The following is a 22,033-nucleotide window of genomic DNA, read 5'->3' on the forward strand; positions in this document are numbered from 1 at the left end:
AATTGAGATATTTAACGTTAGTTTATTTGATCCCCAGGGATAGTAATGACTCATTATGTGACATCATTTTCTGCTGTGCAGATAAAGGAGCCCCACGCATCTTTTGCCGCCCAGGGCCCCGCAAATCCTAGGGCTGGCACCGTGTGCCATGTCCCTGGTGTTTGAAGAGTGCAATGCACCCCGACCTAGGATCAGACGGGAAGTTGCCTCGCCTTTTTCTTGCGACTCCGGGCGAGGGATAGTCAGCGGGTACTTGAATGAAAAGGACCACACATGAATCCTAAAGTATTTGCTCAGAGGCCAGGTATCTTGAATCAGCACTGAGTCCTCCAACTGCCTGGTCCTCCTCTCCTGTGTGGATTCATGTAGCTTTTACATTGTCTGTGACCAATCTGACCACCAGGTAAGAGTGACCACCTAAAGGGGACATAGCCCCCAACTTAACTGTCACACTGAACTTGTTGGTGTCCTCCACGACCATCAATCTGGATTCTGAGCATCCAGAGGCACGGAAACTGCTCTTCTGACCACCCGTGAAGAACTGCTCGCATCTCTGGACTCCAACTCCCCAGCTGTCCTTATCCTTCTTGATCTCTCCTCCGCATTTGACACAGTTAACCATTTCATCCTCATACGAAGACTCCACGATACACTTGGTATCTCGGAATGGGCCTTGGATTGGCTGTCCTCTTTCCTCACTAACTGTTCTTTCGAAGTCATCCTGGGCACCTTCTCTTCTCCTACTTCCATCTCCACCTGTGGTGTCGCCCAGAGCTCAATACTCTCCCCATGGCTCTTTAACATCTACCTTGCTCTCCTTGCGCGCCTCATCTCCTCCTTCTCCAACTTACAGTGTTACGCAGATGATACACAGCTCTTCTACAGACCGCCTGCTGACCCTCTTGCCCCCTCCATCATCCCTGACTGCCTATCTGCCATCCAGTCCTGGTGCTCCTCCAATAATCTCTGCCTCAAAGCCTGTAAAACTGAGATCATTCCCATTGGGACCTCTGCTCCCTCCTTCTTCCCCTCACTGTGGCCTTCCTCCTTGGGCTCACTCCCTGCGCCTTCAACTGAAGCCAGAAACCTTGGAGTCATCTTCAACTCCTTTCTCTCCTTCCTCCCTCACAATCAGGACATTGCCAAGAGGTCCAACTATCAGCTCTTCCTTCTCAAAGGAATTCTTTCTTTTCTCACTTTCCCTCAGAGGCTTAATGTGACTAAAGACCCAGTTCTCTCTAGATTTGACTACTGTAACAGCCTCCTCCTCAATCTTCCTTCTTCCACTCTTCGACCCCTGCAGCTTATCCAGAATAGGGCAGCAAGACTTATCCTTGGCCTTAAACCCAGGTACTGCATCTCTCCTGCACTAAAAAGCCTTCACTGGCTCCCGGTTGCTGCACGGATCCAATTTAAATCCCTCTGCATCATCCACAAGGCTGGCTGGGCCCGGGGACCACACTATATTCAACTTTATCTCACTAAATACTCTCCCTCTAGACCACTTTGTTTCTCTGGCACCAACTTTTTGTGTAAAGCATTTTGCTAAACAGAGGGCAAGGGGTCACTCACTTTCCTGTGCAGGCTCCCTCCTTAATACCCTCCCCCTCCCCCTCCCCTGCGCCTTGAGCAGGATCTTCTCAAATTCCGGATGCTCCTTAAGGCTTTCCTCTTTTTCTCCGCCTTCTCTCCTTCTCTCCTCTGCTAATCGCACAGTTGCTGAATCGCTGTCCGTGGCCCTTATGCATCTTCGGGGCCTTGACCTTCCACACCAATTCTTGCCAGCTCATGTCCATCCACAGCTCTTTGCATCTGTACACCCTCCGCTCTGGAGATTCACACTAACACCTTCTGCAGCCATAGGCTTTGTAGCACTTAACATTCCTAGCACTTAGTCCATGGCTCACCCATGAGCTCGGACTTGCACATTCTGAATACTCACAAGTCTTAGTAGGTTTTTCCCTCTTTCTCTTTCCCCTCTGCTCTTAATATTGTGTTGTAATGTACTTCCCACCCTCCCTCGCTCCCTCCCTGCCCCGTGGTTGCTTTGAAACAATATTTTCTTACTGCATAAGCAGCTAACAAGAAAACAGCAAAATACATAAATAAATAGAGCTACTGCATTTAGTGGTGCAAATACATATTCCACATGAAATGTAAATTATTCAGAGGCCACTCAGAATGGGCAAGGGAGCACCGACCCACCATCCATTATGGAGGCGCATTTAAGGAAGCCAGCCCAGTTAAAGTCACAGAGGGAGTCAGCAGCAGCAGAGGGACATGCTCCTGGGTGTGCCTGTAGGGTTTCCCCTTTTTTACAGTTCATTAGCCAGACATTGCAAGGCCACCATTGCAGATGCAGGTTGGGTTACTGCAGGGGAAATGCATGAAAGGGGGCCTGCACACTCAGTGCCCTTCTCTGGAAGAACTCCCTCCTGTCTGGCTTCTGAGGTCTGGGCTCTTCCATGCTGGCAGCCATGAAGGCCCACAAAGTGTCCTGAGCAAACCCTACATTGTTGGGGATCTCAGCTGAGTAAACATGTCCTAGTGGAGTATCTCTGGTGTGAGTGAACATGTAATTGTTTGTGTGTCTGTAGAAAGCTATAGCATTGGGAAAGAGGCCTTTCTTTTAGCTGAGACCCCTGTCATCTCAGCCCATGTGCCCTCAAACAAGGGATCTGTGTGGTTGCAGGAACACATAATGCTTCTTTGGTTTGTGTGATCTGAGTTTTTTAGTTTGGGCCATTTGATATGATATGATATGAGAGATTATTTATAACGTACTTAATACCCAGAAGTATCTAAGCTTGCGGACCAGGGCTCGAACCTGTGTTGCTCTGTCTGGTCTTGCTTCCAAGGCGAGCACATTGCCGCTGAGCTATCCTCCCGAGACACTTAGAAGCGAAGCCTTTGCATTTGAGCGCACATAGGGAAGAATGACATATGAGGACGAACACAGAGTTTGCAATTGAGTACAGATTGGAGTACGCATACACAGAGGCGTAGACAAGGTAGGGCCTGAGCGGGCAATGCCCAGCCAAAGTCTGTAAATGACACTCAGCAGCACTGTGTGGGCATTTACAGTCTGACCTCACATTTGCACCATTTGGTTCAAATTCCTGCCACAGCACTGTTTACATCAAGCAGGTGCAGCATATTGCTATTTATTTAAAATTCCTAAAAGAAATATAGGGGAGACAGCGTCCGTCCTCTTCAAAAAGTGCCCGGACTCCGTCCACCCACGTGTTCCCCTAACTTGCACCCTGGATAGAGCAGGTAATCCATCGCTCCTATCCACGGTGGTTGTGTGTAAAGACAAAAAAAACATGGTATTTACCAATAATTGCAACTCAATTTGCATAGGAACCCTAGTCAAACCTTTCTCTGCTGTTTTATTTGTTGCTTTAAATAAAATATGGTTATGAATGAAATGCGTGTATGTGTTTTTATTCAATGGGTTACACTCATCCTTGGGCGAGGGGGTTGCAGTTACATGCATCCTTTTGCTTCTCCTTCGCCTCCTCTCCACTGCTCCTGGCCGGTCCCTCATCCCTGGTCCCGTTCGCGGCTTCTCTCACACTCCTCCTGATCTTCTATTCTCCTCCATATCTTCCATGCATCCCCTCCTCCGCTCTCCTACTCTTGGTGATTCTCTGCCTCACCGTTCCGCTCTAATCACCCTTCTCTTTTAATCATCTCCTCCATGTTGACCACTTTCTCTTTAAGCACCTCTAAATTAAGTGATGTTTTTTCACCTATTCCTCTTCGGTTCCTCTCAACACTTCCTCCTTTGTTTCTCCCACCATCTCCACCTTAGCTTTTCCCACCACCACCTCCTTCTTAAAAACGTCTTAAACCAGATCATACTCCACAATCTCTACCCTCTAACTTCCTGGGCCCTTCTCTCCCCAGATGACTGGTTTTCTCTCTGCCCCTAGCCTGTTGGGTCTCTCTCTTTGCAGCCTTTTGGCTCTCTCTCTCTCTCTCTCTCTCTCTCTCCAGCCTCCTAGATCTTTCTCTCGCCAACCCACTTTGTTTTTCTCTCCCCGGCCTACTGTTCCCCTCGCTCCCAGCTTCTTCTGCACTCTTCGCCCACCATCTCAAAATGTGTTCCTTTTCTTGGCACCCATACCTTCTGCCAAAAACCCTTCCTTTTAAATGGTTTTGATACCACCTTCCAGCCTCTCTCTAGTCTAATGAATGGCACGTGTGTCTCCCTATGTGATTTGTATGGACACAGGTTCATGGGCCCATCCCTGCAGATGTCTTGACCTTGCCCTTGGGAAGCGCTTCTTTAACCTAAAAGGTCTTATGCGTGTGGAGACCATGTGAGTTGACTGGTTCACTCATTGAGCTTCCTGTCTTAGTTTGGGCATCACTCTTACCCCTATGGCTATGAATATGATTTATTCACTTGCACAAGGGGAGCAAGCGTACAGGTACTACCTGCTCTACGGGACCACCCCTCATCAATTCCCTTAAAGGCACAGGAGATTCTAGGGTAACAATGTTATGAGCACCTACCTTGCACATGTGGCATGGTGCAGTGGTCAGGAGACCCTCCCACACCATCCATAGGCCTATCATCACCTAGCATGGGGCGGTAACCAGCTCCTTTTGTGCACCCACCATTCACGAGAACAGACAGGCAGGGAACTTTGTCACACACCCTCAATTCGACACACAAATGCCCATACTGACACCAGTGGCAATGGTTCTGTCAATATTCTGCAATAGGATAGTCACTGTCATTTCAAGCAGACCACCTTATAAGCAGAATTTCACTAGAACTGCCCACAAAAAGCCACAGAGAAATAGCACACAATTGCTTTGCCTCTTTTGCATAGCACATTTATTGTTTTTCTTTCTGCTGTAAAAAAAAAAAGTCAGTCCAACCCCCTGGAGACTGGTGCCCAAAGCTCAGGCAGGTTCTCTGCCTATTGTAACTCTGGCGGGGGCAATGGGATGACAAGAGATCCATACAAATGCAGCATAAATGATTTTTGAGGCTCCCCTCTCATATCTAAGATTGGGGAGCTCCTGTGGTTTAGGAATAAAAAGTCCTAGCACAGGGTCAAAGATGTGGGACTCCTTACCAAAAACATCTTCTCGCTCAGCCAGCCTCTTTCTCTCCTCTCCTCATAGAACAGAATCCTGTCATCACCAACCACCAACTGCTTCTTTCCAAGAATTATTATCACCATCACGCTTCAGTCAGGAAGCACTCTCCCAGAAGACCTGATCTCACAAGGTGAAGCTCTGCCCTCTACAGAGTAACATAGCTGACCCAGTCACCTCAGCTGGCCAATGAAAGTAAGCACTGGGAATGACGTCACCGGCCTGCAGGCCAAAGGAAGAGATTACCCTTTTGCATGCTGGCATGCAGATTCATGAGGAAAGCCCATCAAGGAACAGATAAACCCTAATGCTGCACCTAGGCCCAAGTCCGAACAAGGGGTGACACAAACAACTATCCAACTAGAACTATGGGGACGACGACGTTTTTTTGTTTTACTTCATAGAACAGGCGCCCAATCAAGGTGCAATGAGTGAGGTGCTCCATTGTCTGAGGAATGTGGTTCAGCAGTTTAATGACGACCATAGGATGTTGAGGGGGTACCTGTCAGTGAGCCAGAGACATGATACCTGTGTGTTACTCCCTAAAAGCTGAACTGCCTGCTAGTGCATGCACAGTGAATGAGTAGCTTGTGCCTTTTGGTCCTTGCTGTAGAAAGGCTGCTCATGTATGTATGCAGACCGAGTCCTCTCTCAACTTCCAGTCCCAGAACTTACAGGAAAATATGGAATGCCACACCTGCTCCTGCTGAATTCAGGGTCTGTGCTGGGGAGGAGCGGAGAGGGAGGGGGGGGGTGATCAGGACTCCACACCTGAGGGATATCTGCCAGTTGTTGTATCCATTGTCCAGAGTATAAATGTGGCCTCCTTCTTGTATCCAACCATCCGAACATAGTGTTGGCCTCCCTATTGTATCCACCATTCAGAGCATAATATTGGCCTCATTGTTGTATCCACCCTTCAGAGCATAATATTGGCCTCCTTATTGCATCCATCCTTCAGAGCATAATATCGTCCTCCTTATTCCAACCATACTTCAGAACATAATGTTGGCCTTCTTATTGTATCTACCCTTCAGTGCATAGTGCTCGCCTTCTTATTGTATCCACCATTCAGAGCATCATGTTGGCCTCATTGTTGTTTTCACCCTTCAGAGCATAATATGGCCCTCCTTATTGTATGCACCATTCAGAGCACGATATTGGCCTCCCTATGTACACCCAGCTTCAATGACAGCCTCACATTGGATCTGTGTATCGGTCTTGCTTCTATCACAGGAACATTCTCCTTACTCGTCCATTCCCCAGAGGTTCCCCGTAATTGCTACTTTCATTCCAGTGCAGGCAGGCCATGCTTGCAATCGTTCTATGTGATCATGCCGGTGGGGGATGCACATGCTAAAAATGCAGGAGGCGGCATTGATATTCCCTTTATATATATATATATATATATATACATATTCATTTATTTCTTTCTTTATTTATTTATTTTCACAGGGTGTTACTCCAATTTACCTTACCCTCTCCTCCCCACAAACCCTGCACAGGAGCTGGAAAGGAAGCTTGCTGCCAATGTTGTTCACTGGCACCATTCGCCTGTCAAGTTCATCACATGAGATATCTATACTTCAGCCTTCTAGCTTTTTTTCCTTGAGTTAATTTGCAATGTGATTTCTCGGTTGCCAGCATTAGCCAGGGAATGAAAAGGCATCCCTCCTAGCCACAATCGGCTACAATGGCCGCCTGCAGCTGCACGTAAACAAATAAGTGCCTTATATATTGCTCCCAATGTCTTCCGTTCACGCAACGTCAGGTCTCCAAATCCAGACATCAAGGGTCAAATGGACTCCACATTCTTAGACTTTGTGGGCTTACAGTAATTCTATATGGGGGTTATTTACATAGAGAGAGGCTATGGGGAAAACATGGTTTGGCTGAGGTTCACAAGGATTGGACTTGGCGAGTCCTACTATTATTTTCTATCTGCTCAAATCTAGAAAAGATGGCAGACCGTTTTCTGTTTTTGCTAAGACATTAATTATTAGGGTTGTTTGGAATAAAATAATGTAGCCCTTTTGTGATTGACCGAGGAATATGCTTGTATCCGCAAATTAAGTTCACTGGATGTAACTTTCCTTCCATGTATTTACTATGGATACTTGAAGAATGTGCTAGATTCTGGTTTGCGGAGTGCCCTGGACTCCAGACTTGGAGTCCTGCCTAATTCCTTTCCTCTTTCTAACGCTAGGATACACAAGCATCTCCAGATCCTGCGTGGACCGAGACCCGGCCCGTGTCCTTAGTAACGGGTGCCACCTAATTTAGCAAAGTCATTCACCTTCGGTGCAAGTGGCCGCTTCAGTGTAACTCGTAGACACCATTGCATGAAATATACAGAGAACTAGGGATCTGCTGGACATCCCTCAGAGATGGCAAATAGGCCTTCTTCGAACCGTGAACAGCGATTTTGCCCCTAAGCTTCCCTTTGCAAATTCTTTGAAAAGAATATTGATCACTTCTTCTGGTTCCCAGGGTTGTTAGGCGATCCATTATTGATATTCCATTGATTGATCGATCAGTATGTGTATAATTAGCAGAGAGTCTATCAAGATGAAAAGTGATGATTATTGATTACACACCGTGGTGCGTCTATTGGGAAGAACAAAGCAAAGCTCTTTCGCAATTGATATAATGGGCGAGCACTAAAAAAGTCGTTTTTCAGCCTGCATAGATTATACCAATCTACCATAGTCGCCATAGTAGAATTCAATACTGTGAAACATGGTGGTCCAACCCAAACAGAGAGCCTTATTCTAGACGTGTTCGTAACCTTATGGCTAGGGTTGGGCTGAGGGACCTACTGGCCAAGACCAAAAGCTTGTCCATGACTATGATCACTCCACAGCAACCCCTCTGTAGGGGTCATGCCTGTACGCAGAGAGCGCAACTCACAGTACTGTGCTACTGTTAAACGCTGGCTATCCAAACCTTGTACGGTGCTCTACTGCTCTCGAGCTAGGTCCACGCTTTAAACAATAAAACAAATAATAAAATAACATAAAATGCTTGTTCCTTTTCCAAGGAAAGCTTAGCTTCCTCAGGGCCGTTCCATGTTGCATAGGAAGTCTCAGCAACTCAGCCAGTGCTGCTTTCTATTAGCCAATGTACGCCCTCGACACATTCTCCCTCAGACACAAATAGAACACTGCCCTGCTCAAAACCTCTGAGCCATCTTTCCTGCTAGCTGAAATAGGCTCACTGTTCGGCAATCTGTTGCCTGCTTAATATGCCCTGTTGTATGGCAGGTGCAGTTTGGTAAACGATGTAGTATTGAAATCCAGACCAACTAGGATATCTCAGCAAGTGCGCTTGCTCCCAAAGGCATCTGCATTCAGCTGGAGGGACATAGGTTCGAATGGCAGAAGGGGCCGGCATAGCAAGCAGCTCATGCTTCCGAGCACCATACATTGGATACCATTACATGGCTTAATACGCTTACCTGCTGTTGCAGTGCTTAAAATCTGGAATACAACGCTGGGTAAACATGTGATGTTTCTTTGCAGTTTGTGAAGAACGCCATCAACTAGAGTACTTCTTGACTGGCACACACTATGCAGTAAAGCAGCCCCTCGCTTCTAAAGCTGATATTGAACACCATTAAAAGCTAACCATTATGCCAAACAGCACAGAGCATCCTCTTTATCATATGACAGGTTATTTATAACGCGCTTCATACCCAGAGGTTTCTAAGCGCGGACCGAACCTGTGTGGCTCCGTGTAGTCTTGCTTCCAAGGCAAGCACGTTGCCGCTGAGCTATCCACCCGAGACCTGTGCCTTGTTCCCTCATACGTTGATTTTAGATACCCTAGGCTCCAGATTGGCCCTCTTCTATTGGGCAGCACTTCAATCCTTGCCATATTAGTTCTCTGTCGCAGCAGTTGTAAGAATGCCACACAGTTCCTTGAACGGAATCACAGGGAATGGGCGCAGTGCTGTCAGCTCCAGACATAAATGAGGGAGACAAGCACATGGCGAAGCTGCCCGGCACCCATCCGAGGCACGGATGGGTTAGACTTGGATCAAGTGCAGTCTGCCAGCCAGATCTACCAGGAAGAACCTTAACCATTAAATACAGAAGAGTCCCGTCTCCTGGGCCACTGATGGCCACGCAAGATCCTTTACCAGTCTTAACAGCATTTTCCCTTTAAGAGGTGCCCCCTGGAAGCAGCGATGACGTCACAAATGTTTCGGAACATTCAAGTATAATTCAGCCGTCCCATGGAAACAGAATCATTGGATAGCTGACCCTCAACCGGAAGAGTACTGCTCTTAACTCTTCTCTCTCCTGTTCAACCTGTGAGTTTCTCTTTACTGTGCTTTCTTTGACCACTAATACTTCCTATGATCATTCAACATGTTTATCGTGTGCACCGATTGATTGTAACTTTCTTGGCATGTTTTTCCTTGCCTTACAGCCATCCCTATTTACCCGTGAAATGTATTTTTACTATGCCATATTTGGTCTATTTCTTACCGAGCTATCTCCTCATTTGGCTGTTGCAGCTGTCCCTCCCTGCCTTTAGCTCCCAGGCATGCTTTGACCTTGTGTAACAATGTGTTACAGTCAGTGGAAGGTGCTGGGCTGTGGAATGTTTGTGTGGAATGTTGGTGCTGTATGAGTGGTGGTGTTTTGAGGGACAGTTGGAGTGAGCTGGGCTGGTGTGTGGATGGCACACTACTACTCAGAGACACTGGAGGTGCTTTTTTACCGACCACTTACACACAGCCCTCCATTAAGCTTTGATTTGAACAATACATAATGTTTAAAGGGTCACTTGCTTCCCCACTATCCCTTCTTGGTTATTCCTCTTATATATGCTTTTTGATCATTCTATTGTCATATATCACACCAAATTGTATCAAAAATAATCATTTATTATTCTTTCTTAAAACACATCGTATACAAAACATTTTTAAACACTCATCTTTTTTTTTCCTTTTTTTTATATACAATTGTAAATTAGATCAATCCCATTAGTTGACCCACACACGTATATGTCAATGATTTTCAGTTTCACTGTGCACATCAAACAATCTGTAGTAATACATTTTTTAACAATTTTTTCTAGATACAAATTTCATAGGGATCTGTTGTCTGCTCGCCTCTCTCATAGAGGAGTGCATCCCAGTCCATAAAATGTTTTACTCTGTATTAATCTCACCCATGCTTACTTTCATACTGCATTCAAACCATACCCGACATGTTTCATTCCTTACACACTTTCATACCACTAACAAGGAAATTCTTCAGGGGTAAAATCTTCTTTATACCACATTTCATTAAGATGTGCAATTCTATTTGTCTTCTTTTACAGTTCTTTCTAGAGGTCCACTATTAATGAGGTTCCAATTATCATTCGCTGAGGTCCAACCATCAAACGGAAAACTTAATCCTGTTAACTTTTCATTTGTCTATCTTCTTTGTAGGTCAACTTTTGTCAAGCGCCAAGGTATTCTGCTATGCCGACCTGACTAGCTGGCTAATGAGTATCATCTGGAACATTCCTCCGTAATCTTCGACTGTTCAAAACCACTTTTATATTAGTGGCGATGCATGGTGGACAGCTTCCATCATTTGTGACTTGATCCACCACTGCTAACTGTAGTGCTGCCTTTTCATTTAGACACTGCTATCTCAGTGTGATGATGGCAATGTTTTTCTCCAAATAACAGGCCTGTCTTTGCCTCGGAAGATGCCCCTGTTGCTACTCCTCTCATTGTACTTGTAACTCAAATCAACCTGCTGCCATTCCACGCCATGGCTGGTGTGTGGATGGGCCAGTGTTTTTCCTGTGCTACACTAGGTGTACATCCGACCACAACATGCTTATCTAACTCACATGGTTTCCTGCCTGGTGTTTGACGGGAGAACCCACACCTCAGTTACTTCACTGGTGACGAATTTGATTTTTGGTGTCGGGACCAGGAGCAGCAGAAGATGGCACAGGCACTGCCCCCTCAAGAGTTTCCCATCCATTGGATCATCAGTTTAAGAGGCTCGGGTGCCTTGCAGGCCGGGCGGTTCAAGTATCACTGTAGCTGCAGATGACTGTGCCCGGGAAGGCTTTTGGGACCATCAGAGGTACTGTTTGTTGTGTTGACTTTGTGCCCTGCAGTCCTGGCGGCTGAGGGGAGGGTTGCCCGATAGAGTGGACAGACACAGCAGCACGGTGCCTGCTATCCAGGACGAGCAGGCAGATCTGTGTGAGGCGTTGTGAAGTCCTGTCCGGGTGGCACAAGAAGAGTTTCTCTCGATAGACACAGAGTCTGCGGGATACAGTGCCTGCTGAGCCACCGGGTGCTGGTGGAAGGAGCGGTCAGATGCCTGCTTTCTGCCGAGGCTGCTTCTAAAGTGTGAGAGGGGCAGCTCAGAAGTGGTTCCCCAGGAGCAGCGGAGGGTTTGTCTGGGCGTGAGAGTGTGTTTGGGCACGTACCTGGTGGGGCTTGATGGAGACTCTAAGGGTGGAAGAGATGTTGCCCTGCCCAATACTGGGGATGAAGTGGTGACATCACAAGGTCTCTGGGGAGTGACACAGCCGCTTTAGGTGGAATGCAGCGTTACTATTGAATGCAATGTGTGCTCCACTAAAGATATGGGATGCGCAGCGTGTGTTCCACAGTGGTTTCGGCTCCTGCTGCCGGCGAGTTTGTTAACAGGGAGCAGTTTGTGGCAGGGCCTTGTGTTTTGGTGGTGGATGGCGTGATTAGAAGGGGTGCGAAGAGGCAGCAGTCAGATGTCAGGGAGAGTTAATTGGTGGAATGTGGCCTAGAACCAGAACAAAAGAAGTGCTGTGTCTCTGGTGCGGCCTTGAGCAAGGCGAGCTGTTCCATCTGTACGGTGGGTGAACAGTGGTGTGAGGAGTTTTGTGTGCATGTGTATTTTGTGGCCCCTGGGTGTCCATGACAGGTGTTGTTTATATTGCCCGCTTTATTGACCATGGACCTCATCTGGGGTTGAGTGGAGAGTTAAAAATGTGATGATAACGCTATTACTGCCGCATTACTGCTCCGCCCATTCCTGATTGAGAGGTTTACCTCCAGCTTTATGCTATATTGTGATAATCCGAAAGGACTGTGGGCTAATAACATACTTGACTTTAAATATAACTTGTCCGTAGGCTGTGGGAGGGGGCAAAGTATGGGGCTTGTAGGTTCTCTAGAGAAATGTTGGAAACATAGAGAGCTCTTTGTTATAGCTTTGTTATTAGTATTAGCTATAACAAGTCTCATAAGGTAGTATGGCCAATGGTGACCCCCTCACGATGTATCAATAATTATGGCAAAGGCAAACATTTCTCTTGATCACCATGCAGGGGGAAGCCCATCTTTGTTCATTTCCACTCTGCCCAGCTGGAACAGTGTTCTCAATTTCTAAAGTGCATTGTTAACTCATTATTGCCTAATATGCAACTTAACTTAGAGTTTCTTTACCATCCAATAGGAGAAATGTTTGGTTATGGCAACGTCAAACATCATAATCATATGTTGATCTAGCACTCGATCACTCTGTCTCACACACACACAGACACGTACTCTCTCTCTCTCTCTCTCTCTCTCTCCCTACTGCACTCCCTTCTCTAGCTATATCTACCTGACTGGTCCCACTATCTCTGTGCATCTTTGGGGGTGAGAGTCGAATTGTCAGAAGCTACCCCACCTGATTCTTTACTTTATTGCCGCTCATGTGAACAATCATGTCTGTCTGTAGGGGGGTTGTTCTGTGTTTTAAGGATAAAGAAGTTTAGAGCAGCAGCAATAGAGGCATCCACGAGGTGGGGACTGACCTGGTATTCAGAGACCTACATTCTCATTGTGTATCAGGGGTCCTCCAAAGGCAGGTAACTACAGGAACTTCAAAAGTAATCCAAACAGTAGTGCACACTGAGCAAGAAGTCACGCTGTTTAGTACAGCTGGGCAAGCAGAAATCGAACAGCACAGTGGAACAGAACTGGTTGATAGGAGCTGAAAACACTGCACACTGCAGTCAAACATTTTATAGTAATTTTATTTGCATAGACAGAAACTGTTGCAAGCATTTTCAGAGATAAGACATCCTATGGTGCTGGTTGGTGAGACTACGTCTTTCCCCTAAATCTAGACGTATGTTAATGAAAAATGATTGGAGCAAACAATCTTGACCCCTCGGATCGTTACCACCCATGTTATGTCACATATCTTCACACTCCGCCCTAGAAATTAAACTTTATTAGCAGTACGCAACCATGCTGACTTCCAGATGGTCATCACACATGAGAAACATGAGACACCCTGAGCTTGTGGTAAGGGAGACCTTCACACAGCATCCGACCAATAATGTGCCTCTGTCCGCGAGGATGCAAAACACTGTTGCATCTCAGGGACATCGAAACTCATCTGCTGCTTGGCTCCTGCCCGCCTTGTCCTCTCGCCCCACAGCCTTCTTCCCAGGCCCATCTGCCAAGGGGCAATTTAAAACCACTGGCCCCACTGTGAATTTGTTTATCATAACTTGCATTATGTGTTTCATTTTCTCCATTCCCAGCAAGAGCACACAAGTCCGGATCGCTGACCTTGTATGTTTCTGCCGGTCCCCTGTCCCAGTTACTGCTGTCTTCCCAAACGCTGTTGTGGGGCACGCGTGAAAATCATGTCTCCTCGCTATGCAGGGTCTGTCAGTGTGACTCCAGAGTGCTTTACATACCTGTGGTTTATCACCTCATGATAATTGTTATGTAGTTCACATTGTAGTAGACTACTTTTTCTACTCCTTGCTTTTGCCGTGGGTCCCCTCATACCCATGTGTACCCCTTTGAGTGCTCCCACCCGTGTCTTGACCCCAGACTTCACAAGCTACACACTTGGCACATATACTACACGTTACAGCTGTGAATGATGTCCCTTCCCATTTTGGGATCCCGGGTCCCTGCTCCCATCATTCTCACAGCTGATAGGTGTGTCCTGGTAGGTGCGCCCCTTGACAGCACTGAATCAGCACCTTCACCACAATTGCATGCATTCTGTAGGAATGTCACCGCCAAACTAAGGGTGCTGCATCAATATGGGGGAAGTGAGACCGTGGGGATGGCCTATGCACAAGGAGTTGCAGTTCTGATATACATTGTAAGGGACCAGAGGACCAGCTTGCTGGGTCTATAGCAGTGATCATTTTCTATTGTTGTGATCATTATTATTGATTGTATACATTATAACAAATGCAGTGGTTACTTCCAACCAGACAGTGGGCAGCATGCAAAATTAAACATTGCCTTAATGCTCACAGAAGAAACATATATTGGTTTTAATCTGAGTGCAACCCTTTCCAAAAAGGAAGGACATTTTGATAGACAATATGATTTGTATTCTCAAAAAAGACGCTATTAAACAGTAAATATGTAACTATACTAACACTTAAAATGGTCTCTTCTTCAAATTGTACCGTGTTCTTTTCCAATTACAATATGAGTGTACTAGTGGAAACGCCTGTGTGCATGGGCTAATCTGCGTAGAGGAAGACATTTCAGAGTGTAAACATATTATTTGGTGTATTTTAATGTAATTTATGTTAATAGAAAACAAAATATTTGTAAAGGATCTTGTGCCTTTCATTTGGAGGAGTAACCTCAAACAAAATCTCTCAGAATCTGTTGAAAGTTCAACATAGTACATATGGCCAATTGTATCTGCTCCTCATTGTCATGGATTCCACTTATGGGTTTTGGACTCACATATATAATGTTGAGGGATGTCAGAGTAATACAATTCACATGCAGAATAATTCTCTTCATGCAATTTGAAGTATGCTGTTCTGAAAATTATTGTATTTACAGGAAGCCCTCTGTATGGGGAAGGGGAAAATGTATTCTGTGGGTGAAATCGTGCTTAATCAAAGGAATTTCTGTTTTTTTTTTAATGTATATATTTTCTTAGTGTATGCAACTTGAAGTATGCTGTTAAAGTTGTGTCCCTTTCTTGGTGCTTTTCTGACGCTAATTGTATGTTATTGTTGTAATACACATTTTGTTCACCTGGAAAATGAACTTGAGTATTATTAGATGTGTAATTCAACAGTTCGCTCTAGCGCTGGTAAAAGGCGAAGCAGGTGCATGACAGCTTCCGACAAAGATACATCTGGCCTTTTATTATATAGTATGATTTTTAAAATTCCACCTAATTAAAAGTTCAGAGTCCATCAGATATATATCCCCTGGGGTTCATAGGAAGCATTACACTGGACAGATGTGGGTTCTTTAACTAAAAAACCTGCTTTTCCTTTGTGGGATATGATGGGGCAAGATGCAAAATATGGAAAGCTCACTCAAGTGAGGTTTCTGCCAGCAGAAACCATTTCTACTAGACTAGCATGTCTCAAATGTGTTGGGAAAGTCCTACATTTCCCAACCCAACTAGATTCTCCCTCTTTCCCTTAAACAGGGAAAGAGGAAAAGGAGGCAGTAAGAGGGAACTTCTGCCCACATGACCTGGTTTCGACCTACGTGAATACAAGCTATTTTCTTTTCCTACTCAATCTGGGACAGAGCATTAATCATACTGATCACATAGAATGTTATACACCTGACTTAAAGGATGGTGGGGTTTCCACTGTGTGGCTCTAGGTGACAAAATTAGCCAGATGAGGACATGAGGCTTGATATGGATAGAAAGGAACGGAAGGACTATGAAGGGGAGTCGTCTGAGGTCTCTGAAGATACCTTATCAATCCCATTCACCAATGCACACACACAAGCCTGCCCATGGGCATAAATCAGGGTCTTACTGCAAACGTGTAGTAATTAAGGACATTTATACACAAACTAATCTACATAGATGTAAAAGTGTAAAGTCTGCCACCACCACATAATGCTAAGCCACTAGGATAACTGGTGAAGAAAATCGGAGTATATGGTAATACTATGTTAGGGTGGACCCCTAAGCAGGCAGAGCAGAGGTAGGAGTTTGTGGATGCCGAACTCACGGAAGGCCTAACTCCTTCATCTGCCCAAAAGAAAGCAAGGTCCACACAAGTAGCAAGGTGTAACTGAGGTTTATTACAGCCAATAAACCACAGGGATCTTATGCACAGAGGGTAGTCCAGGCACATCTGGCCGCATTCTGGCTTTCAGGCCAGTTTTGATGATGTGTGCTGTCATAATGTGCCTCACATTCTAGGCCCTTCTCCAAAACCTAACTCCACTAGGTTGCTAAGTGGTAGTTCCCATGTAGGAGCCTATAGAGAAGTTCTATTATTGGACAAGGCTGCGTCAGGTGGTAGGCTTGGACCATCCCCGAAAATGGATACTAACTATTTGTTACAGTTTGCAGACTTTGTGATTGGTCAGGCACCCAAGCTACTCATCCCTAGGGCCATGATTTCTGATTGGTTGAGCCGTGGGGCTCCAAACTTGGGACAACCTTAGTTCCCAGTCTACTAGACACCTGCACAAGGTGCATGTGCAACTATGTGTTGGTGATGTGCAACAATGTGTCTGCGGCATAACAATGTGTAAACCATAACTGCCATGAGAGCGCCCTGTTTCCCAATGCAGAACTGTGGTTTGAGTGTAACGACTTTGTTGCGACCATCGTCTTATCCGTGAGATGCTTGGCTCTTCCCAGCCACCAATTCTTTGCTCCTCATCAGCTGGCCTTGATCACGTGCTTGGAGACCACGTTTGTGAGCACAGGAGCTCTGAACTATTATGGATCTGTCAGAGAGCATGCCTCTCCTGTAGATGGTGTTACTTTGGTTCAGGGTGAGGAATGTCATTTGCAACGTTGCAACCTTGGCAGCGGCTTTGTTCCCGCTCCGATGGTTCTGCTTGCACAGCATTCTGCAAGGCTTGAGGTCTCTCTAAGACGATCCTTGCCTACTAGATTTTCCTATGCCATGGTCTGGTTTCTACTATATACGTCTTCCATAGTGTACATAGGTTAGTGCGTCATGGCTGGCAGGTACCTCGAGAGCTCCGAGGGTTATTTGCATGTAAGCATCTGCAAGCATTTACACAAGCCCTTCTTGCTTCTTGCGTTCCTGCGGCAAGCCTAATGGCAAAATAATGAACGTGCAGACATTATGTATATGTCACTGTCCTCTAACTCATAGTGCTGTACACATGTGTTCTTCATGTAGTTGGGTGTGTGAGTGTTCAAATGTGTGGATGGCACTTATGCTTCAAGTGTGACATAGCTATGTCGTCGTGATGTCTCTAACGACTTGAGGCACGGCATCTCGGTGCTTTAGTCGATTCTGTCCATGTACCTGTCTCCAGCTCCTTATTGTGTATCTTTGTCCACTCTGGGTAGAGTTCGTACTGCTGCAGGGTTGTAGGGCTTGCTGAGAGGGTATCTTTTGTGGTAGTTGTCCATCATAGGAGCAGTGGGAATTGATATGAGCTCATATAATCGGCAGCCATATTGTCTTTGGTGTTTTTTCTGTTTGGAGGGTTTTTCTGGATGGAAGGCATATTCTGATCTTCCCTCTTCAACTGTGTCAAAGGGTGATGCACTTTCTTGCATGACAAACAGGGTTCTGTAAAAATGTGTCATCAGCCTCTCTTAGGATATTTATATTTTACAGGACCTCATATTATTTTCATTGGTCTACCTTCAAATATGTCATCAGATGCTATTCATAGATCTTCTGTCTGCCCTGCTTGAGGTGTCCACCGTAAGCCATGCTTCTGATCTGTACCCTCAGCCCTGCTTCTTATCTCTTCCCTCATGCATGCTTCTGATCTTTACCCTCTATCCTGCTTCTGATCTCTACATTCAGACATGATTCTGATCTCTACAGTCAGACATGATTCTGATCTCTACAGTCAGACATAATTCTGATCTCTTCCCTCAGCACTTCTTCTTATCCTTACCCTCAGCCCTAATTCCGATCTCTACCATCAGCACTGCATCTGATCTCTACCTTAAGACAAGATTCCGGTCTCTTCCCTCAGCCATACTTCTGATCTCTACCCTCAGCCCTGCTCCTGATCTTTACCCTCAGCTCTGCTTGTGCTCTTTACCCTCGATCCTGCTTCTGACCTCTGCCTTCAGCTGCTCTTCTAATCTTTAACCTAAGCAGGGCTTCCATTCCCTATCAACAGCTGTGCTTCTGATCTCTGCCCTAAGCAGCTCTGGAGAGACTACATCCAGCAACTGCCTGAGCACGCTACATGGAACAAATGAAAGGCCTTCTGTCAAGTTAATTGTGGAACAAGTGGGACAACATAGAAGCAGTGGAGACTGGTAATGTCAGATCTGTCTTGGAGTGAGCAAGTTAAAAAGAAAGTAGTTTCTGGCTCTCCAACCCATTGAAGACTGAGTGGCACCAACTGGAAGTAGGGCACCTTTGTCAGCCAGCTGTGTCACACTGGCCGGATAGGGAAGGAGAAATGCAACATATTGTCAAAGTCAATCAAAAGTTAGTTTACCTCAGATCATGGTATTCATAAAACTGTACAAATAAAAAAAACTATTTGTCCTGCTGCATCCATCTGAAAAAAAGGTTCCAATTTGAAACAATTAAGAAATCCGATTCACTGAATAATATGTATTTCAGAAATGCCTCCCCAGACAAATTGTTGAAGTGCAAGTGCATAACCAATAACATTAACCATTTAACAGGTTAAAATATCACCTTCAAATGAGCTTTAAGACAATCAATAGAAGGGGCTCTTCATCAAAACTACCCCAATCTCAATGTGTGCCCAATATAAGGAGCACATTTCAATAGGCCTGACTCTTCACTTATCGTTACAAGATAAGCAAAAGATTCTACATTTTTCTGACAATTGGCTGCTAAAATCATGGGCACCCACCACCTCGTTCTCAGATTGTGGTAACGGGGACAGAATAGTAAAATAAACAGGAAGTAATCAATTTCATCTTGTGCTGGATGGTCTGGAATGCAAATGCTTCTAAGCGGTGGAGCTGATCTAACAAGAGTCAGTGGATCGAAGGTAAGCGATGAAACATTGTCAATCAGCTTTATAATGGAGCAGATGTGATGGAGTGTGTTTGGTGGTCGAACTTTAAGAAATGATAATCAATAGTTTTCTGATTAAAGATTTCTCCTTCCTGAAGATACCTTAATGTTCCTGCAGTATGTTGTTGTTTGTTAGTCGGTATGTGCTCCTGAGATCATTGGGTGATACACTTTGAAATAAGTTAGATTTAGGATAGCTCTTTTGGGATAACGATTATAAAACATTCAAGAAATAAAGCACCCGTGAACCAATATCCACCTGTGAGCTGTGACCGCGTTACGGAGAGGATAGATAAGCTGATGGCAGAGGAAAATAGACTAATTAGAAGCAGTAGTCTTATGATGTTTTGCATGCCTTCAAGTTAGACGTCCCTCACAGTGGGTTTCTGTTTGAGTCGACTGGATCTTGGTGCCTTCCACTGCCGCCAGCTGCTTTTAAGAAACACGACCATGAATGCGTTTTGCATCTTTCTGGGCGACTACTTCCCTAGTTGGCAGTGTTTCTAGAAAGGTGTAGGCACAGGGTTAGTGATTTTAAACTTTGCTTGCAAACAGGAAGCTATCTTTAATTAGTACCCAGCGCAGGTATTTTTTACTCTCGCACATGAACCGTTTGGTTCCTTTGCAAGCCTTACCTGACAGTAAGCCCGCTCATGCTTTTGCACGACCCTTGGCCACTTGTTTTTTTGTTTGTTTTCAGGACACCATCGAAAGGGTGCATCTATCTTTCTTCTCCTGTTTGGGTGTGAAATCCATCATCTCATTTTAGGCTGATACTAGAGGTTGCTTGCCCTTGGCTCTAGTGTACAGCTTAATGCTGAAGCTTAATTCGACACTCCACCACCTGATTAAGAGCATCATTCTGGCCCAGGTCTTAAAGAGCATGATGTGTCCATTCACCTTCCCTCCAAGAGTTAGTACTCTTCTCTCCTCCTTAAGGTTTTCTTTATCCTCCTACAATTGTCAGTATACCGTCTTTTCCCTGTCACTTACTCTGCCCACTTGTTCCTTCCTTCTCTGAGATTTCCCATCCTCTTTACTGATGTTTCTACTCCCCTTTCTTCTTTCACTCTCGATATATCCTTCTGTCTCCTCTCGTTCCTCTACAAGCAGTTGTTTGTCTTTCACTTCTGTTCCTTCCTCACCCTTTCATGGTATCTACCCACCTCTTTCCCTCCCTCTGTCCCTAGATGTTGTACCGCCTACTATTTCCTTTGGTGTTCCTTCTGTACCTCCTCTTCTTTGTCCACCTATTCCTATTTGTCTCTCCCTTCCCCCACTCATACTTTCCCTGCTCTTCTTTTTCCTTTTTGAGGGGCATGACCTTCCCTTTCTGTTGCTTGTGATGTTCTCGTTGCCTATTTGTCGTCTTTCTTTGTTTTACACATTTCTTCTCCTCACCCCAATGGTCTCTCTTTTCTTCCACTCTGACATCTTCCTTCGATCTCTGCTGCATTTGACTTGTATTGCCAATCTCGATGCTCTCCAACTATCTACTAACCTCAACACGTCCCCTCGCTTTCTATATTCTGTGAGGGATCATAATTGGCCTTGTGAGTGTGAAATGTGTGGCAGCTGTGTGATAGTCCAGAGTGGGTTTTGTGATTGCTGTGTATCTGGTTGCATTGCAAGTTTCCCATGTGCATTTGTGTGTCAGTCAGATTGCTCTGCACACTGAGGTTATGTAACAGCCATCCGTTATCTTGAGTCAAGTGTCAGTTCTCTCTTGGCCACCTGCCTCCATGATGGTTATCTCTGTTGGTGGTAAATCCCTCCTGCCGTGTGGGCTCTTGTTTCCTCTCACTGAACTCCCGTTTATCGATGCAGGCTGGGCTTGCAGATCATTCTGCAAACTCTGCTGGTAGAGATGTTCCTCTGCACACTAACACTCATTAATGGTCACATGCAACCCCATGATCACAGGCCCAATAGAGGCAGCCTCTCTATTCCCCTGGTCCCTATTTCCTGGGCCACAATGGGGGTCTCGGACTCTATGAGATACCTGAATGTGGATCATGGTGGTGTTTTGTGGCATCACAAGATATATGAAACACAGATCTAGAATGGGAATGAAGTCACCGTGGAACTCCCCATATTCTATCACAAAGTCCCATTCTCTTCTCCCTTGTCACACGGACAAACCCTGCATATGTTATCATATATGTTGGTTCTTTTTTCGTTACTTCCCTATTCATAACCTATTTCATTTTATACAAGGTCATAACATTCATGTTTCTAATGTATGTCTATGCACCTGTGTTGGCTTGGCGAGGATTAGTCCAATAGAATGAGAAGAATGCTCGTCATAATACTGTGCTTCTCTTCATCCCTAACAGGAGCATCCGGTGTCTTCGAAACATCATTCACTGGAATCTGATCACTGCCTTCATCCTGCGCAATGCCACGTGGTTTGTGATGCAGCTGACTATGAGCCACGAAGCCCATGACAGCAATGTGGTAAGTATCGTCCCGCTGTGACTTACTCTACTCACATATTCTGTAATTACTTGGATGAAGGGTGATGAAGGTGTAAGGTGTAGTATATATAATACATTTCTAAGGTTCCTTCGACCTAGAACTTTTTCTCTGTAGTGCTACACACATTAAATCACACAGATTCCTACCTTCATTTATTTAACTCACACGTAACAAGTGGTGGTGCCCACCTTAGCTTTCTTGTACTTCACTCCCTTTTGAGACCAGTTGCATGGAGGCACACCTATACTGTCCTATACTGAATAGGAACACCTAAACGACAAAAAAGCTGAAGTACTTGGTTTTACCAGCAAAGAAGCAGAGGCAATCCTAAATCTCATTAGATACCCTAACAGCACTTTCCCCAGGGGAGACCTAAACATTAAACTGAGTATCTCATCCAAAAACAGATCAACAGAAAAGTTCATGCAATTACATTAGGAAGATACTCTAGAGCTCAGCCATC

General features: G+C 45.3%; 1 protein-coding gene across 1 annotated transcript in view; it reads left to right on the top strand.

Moving 5' to 3' along the window:
* CRHR1 (corticotropin releasing hormone receptor 1) overlaps window positions 1-22,033 on the top strand; it is a 2,003,326-nt gene that overhangs the window by 1,250,475 nt on the left and 730,818 nt on the right. The window contains exon 6 of the mRNA XM_069634091.1: window positions 21,429-21,549. Coding sequence (XP_069490192.1) covers window positions 21,429-21,549 — 121 coding nt within the window. The remainder of the gene's footprint in view (window positions 1-21,428; window positions 21,550-22,033) is intronic.

The sequence above is a fragment of the Ambystoma mexicanum genome, chromosome 13 (assembly GCF_040938575.1).
Source record: "Ambystoma mexicanum isolate Mex_15411 chromosome 13, UKY_AmexF1_1, whole genome shotgun sequence".
Taxonomy (NCBI): Eukaryota; Metazoa; Chordata; class Amphibia; order Caudata; family Ambystomatidae; genus Ambystoma; species Ambystoma mexicanum.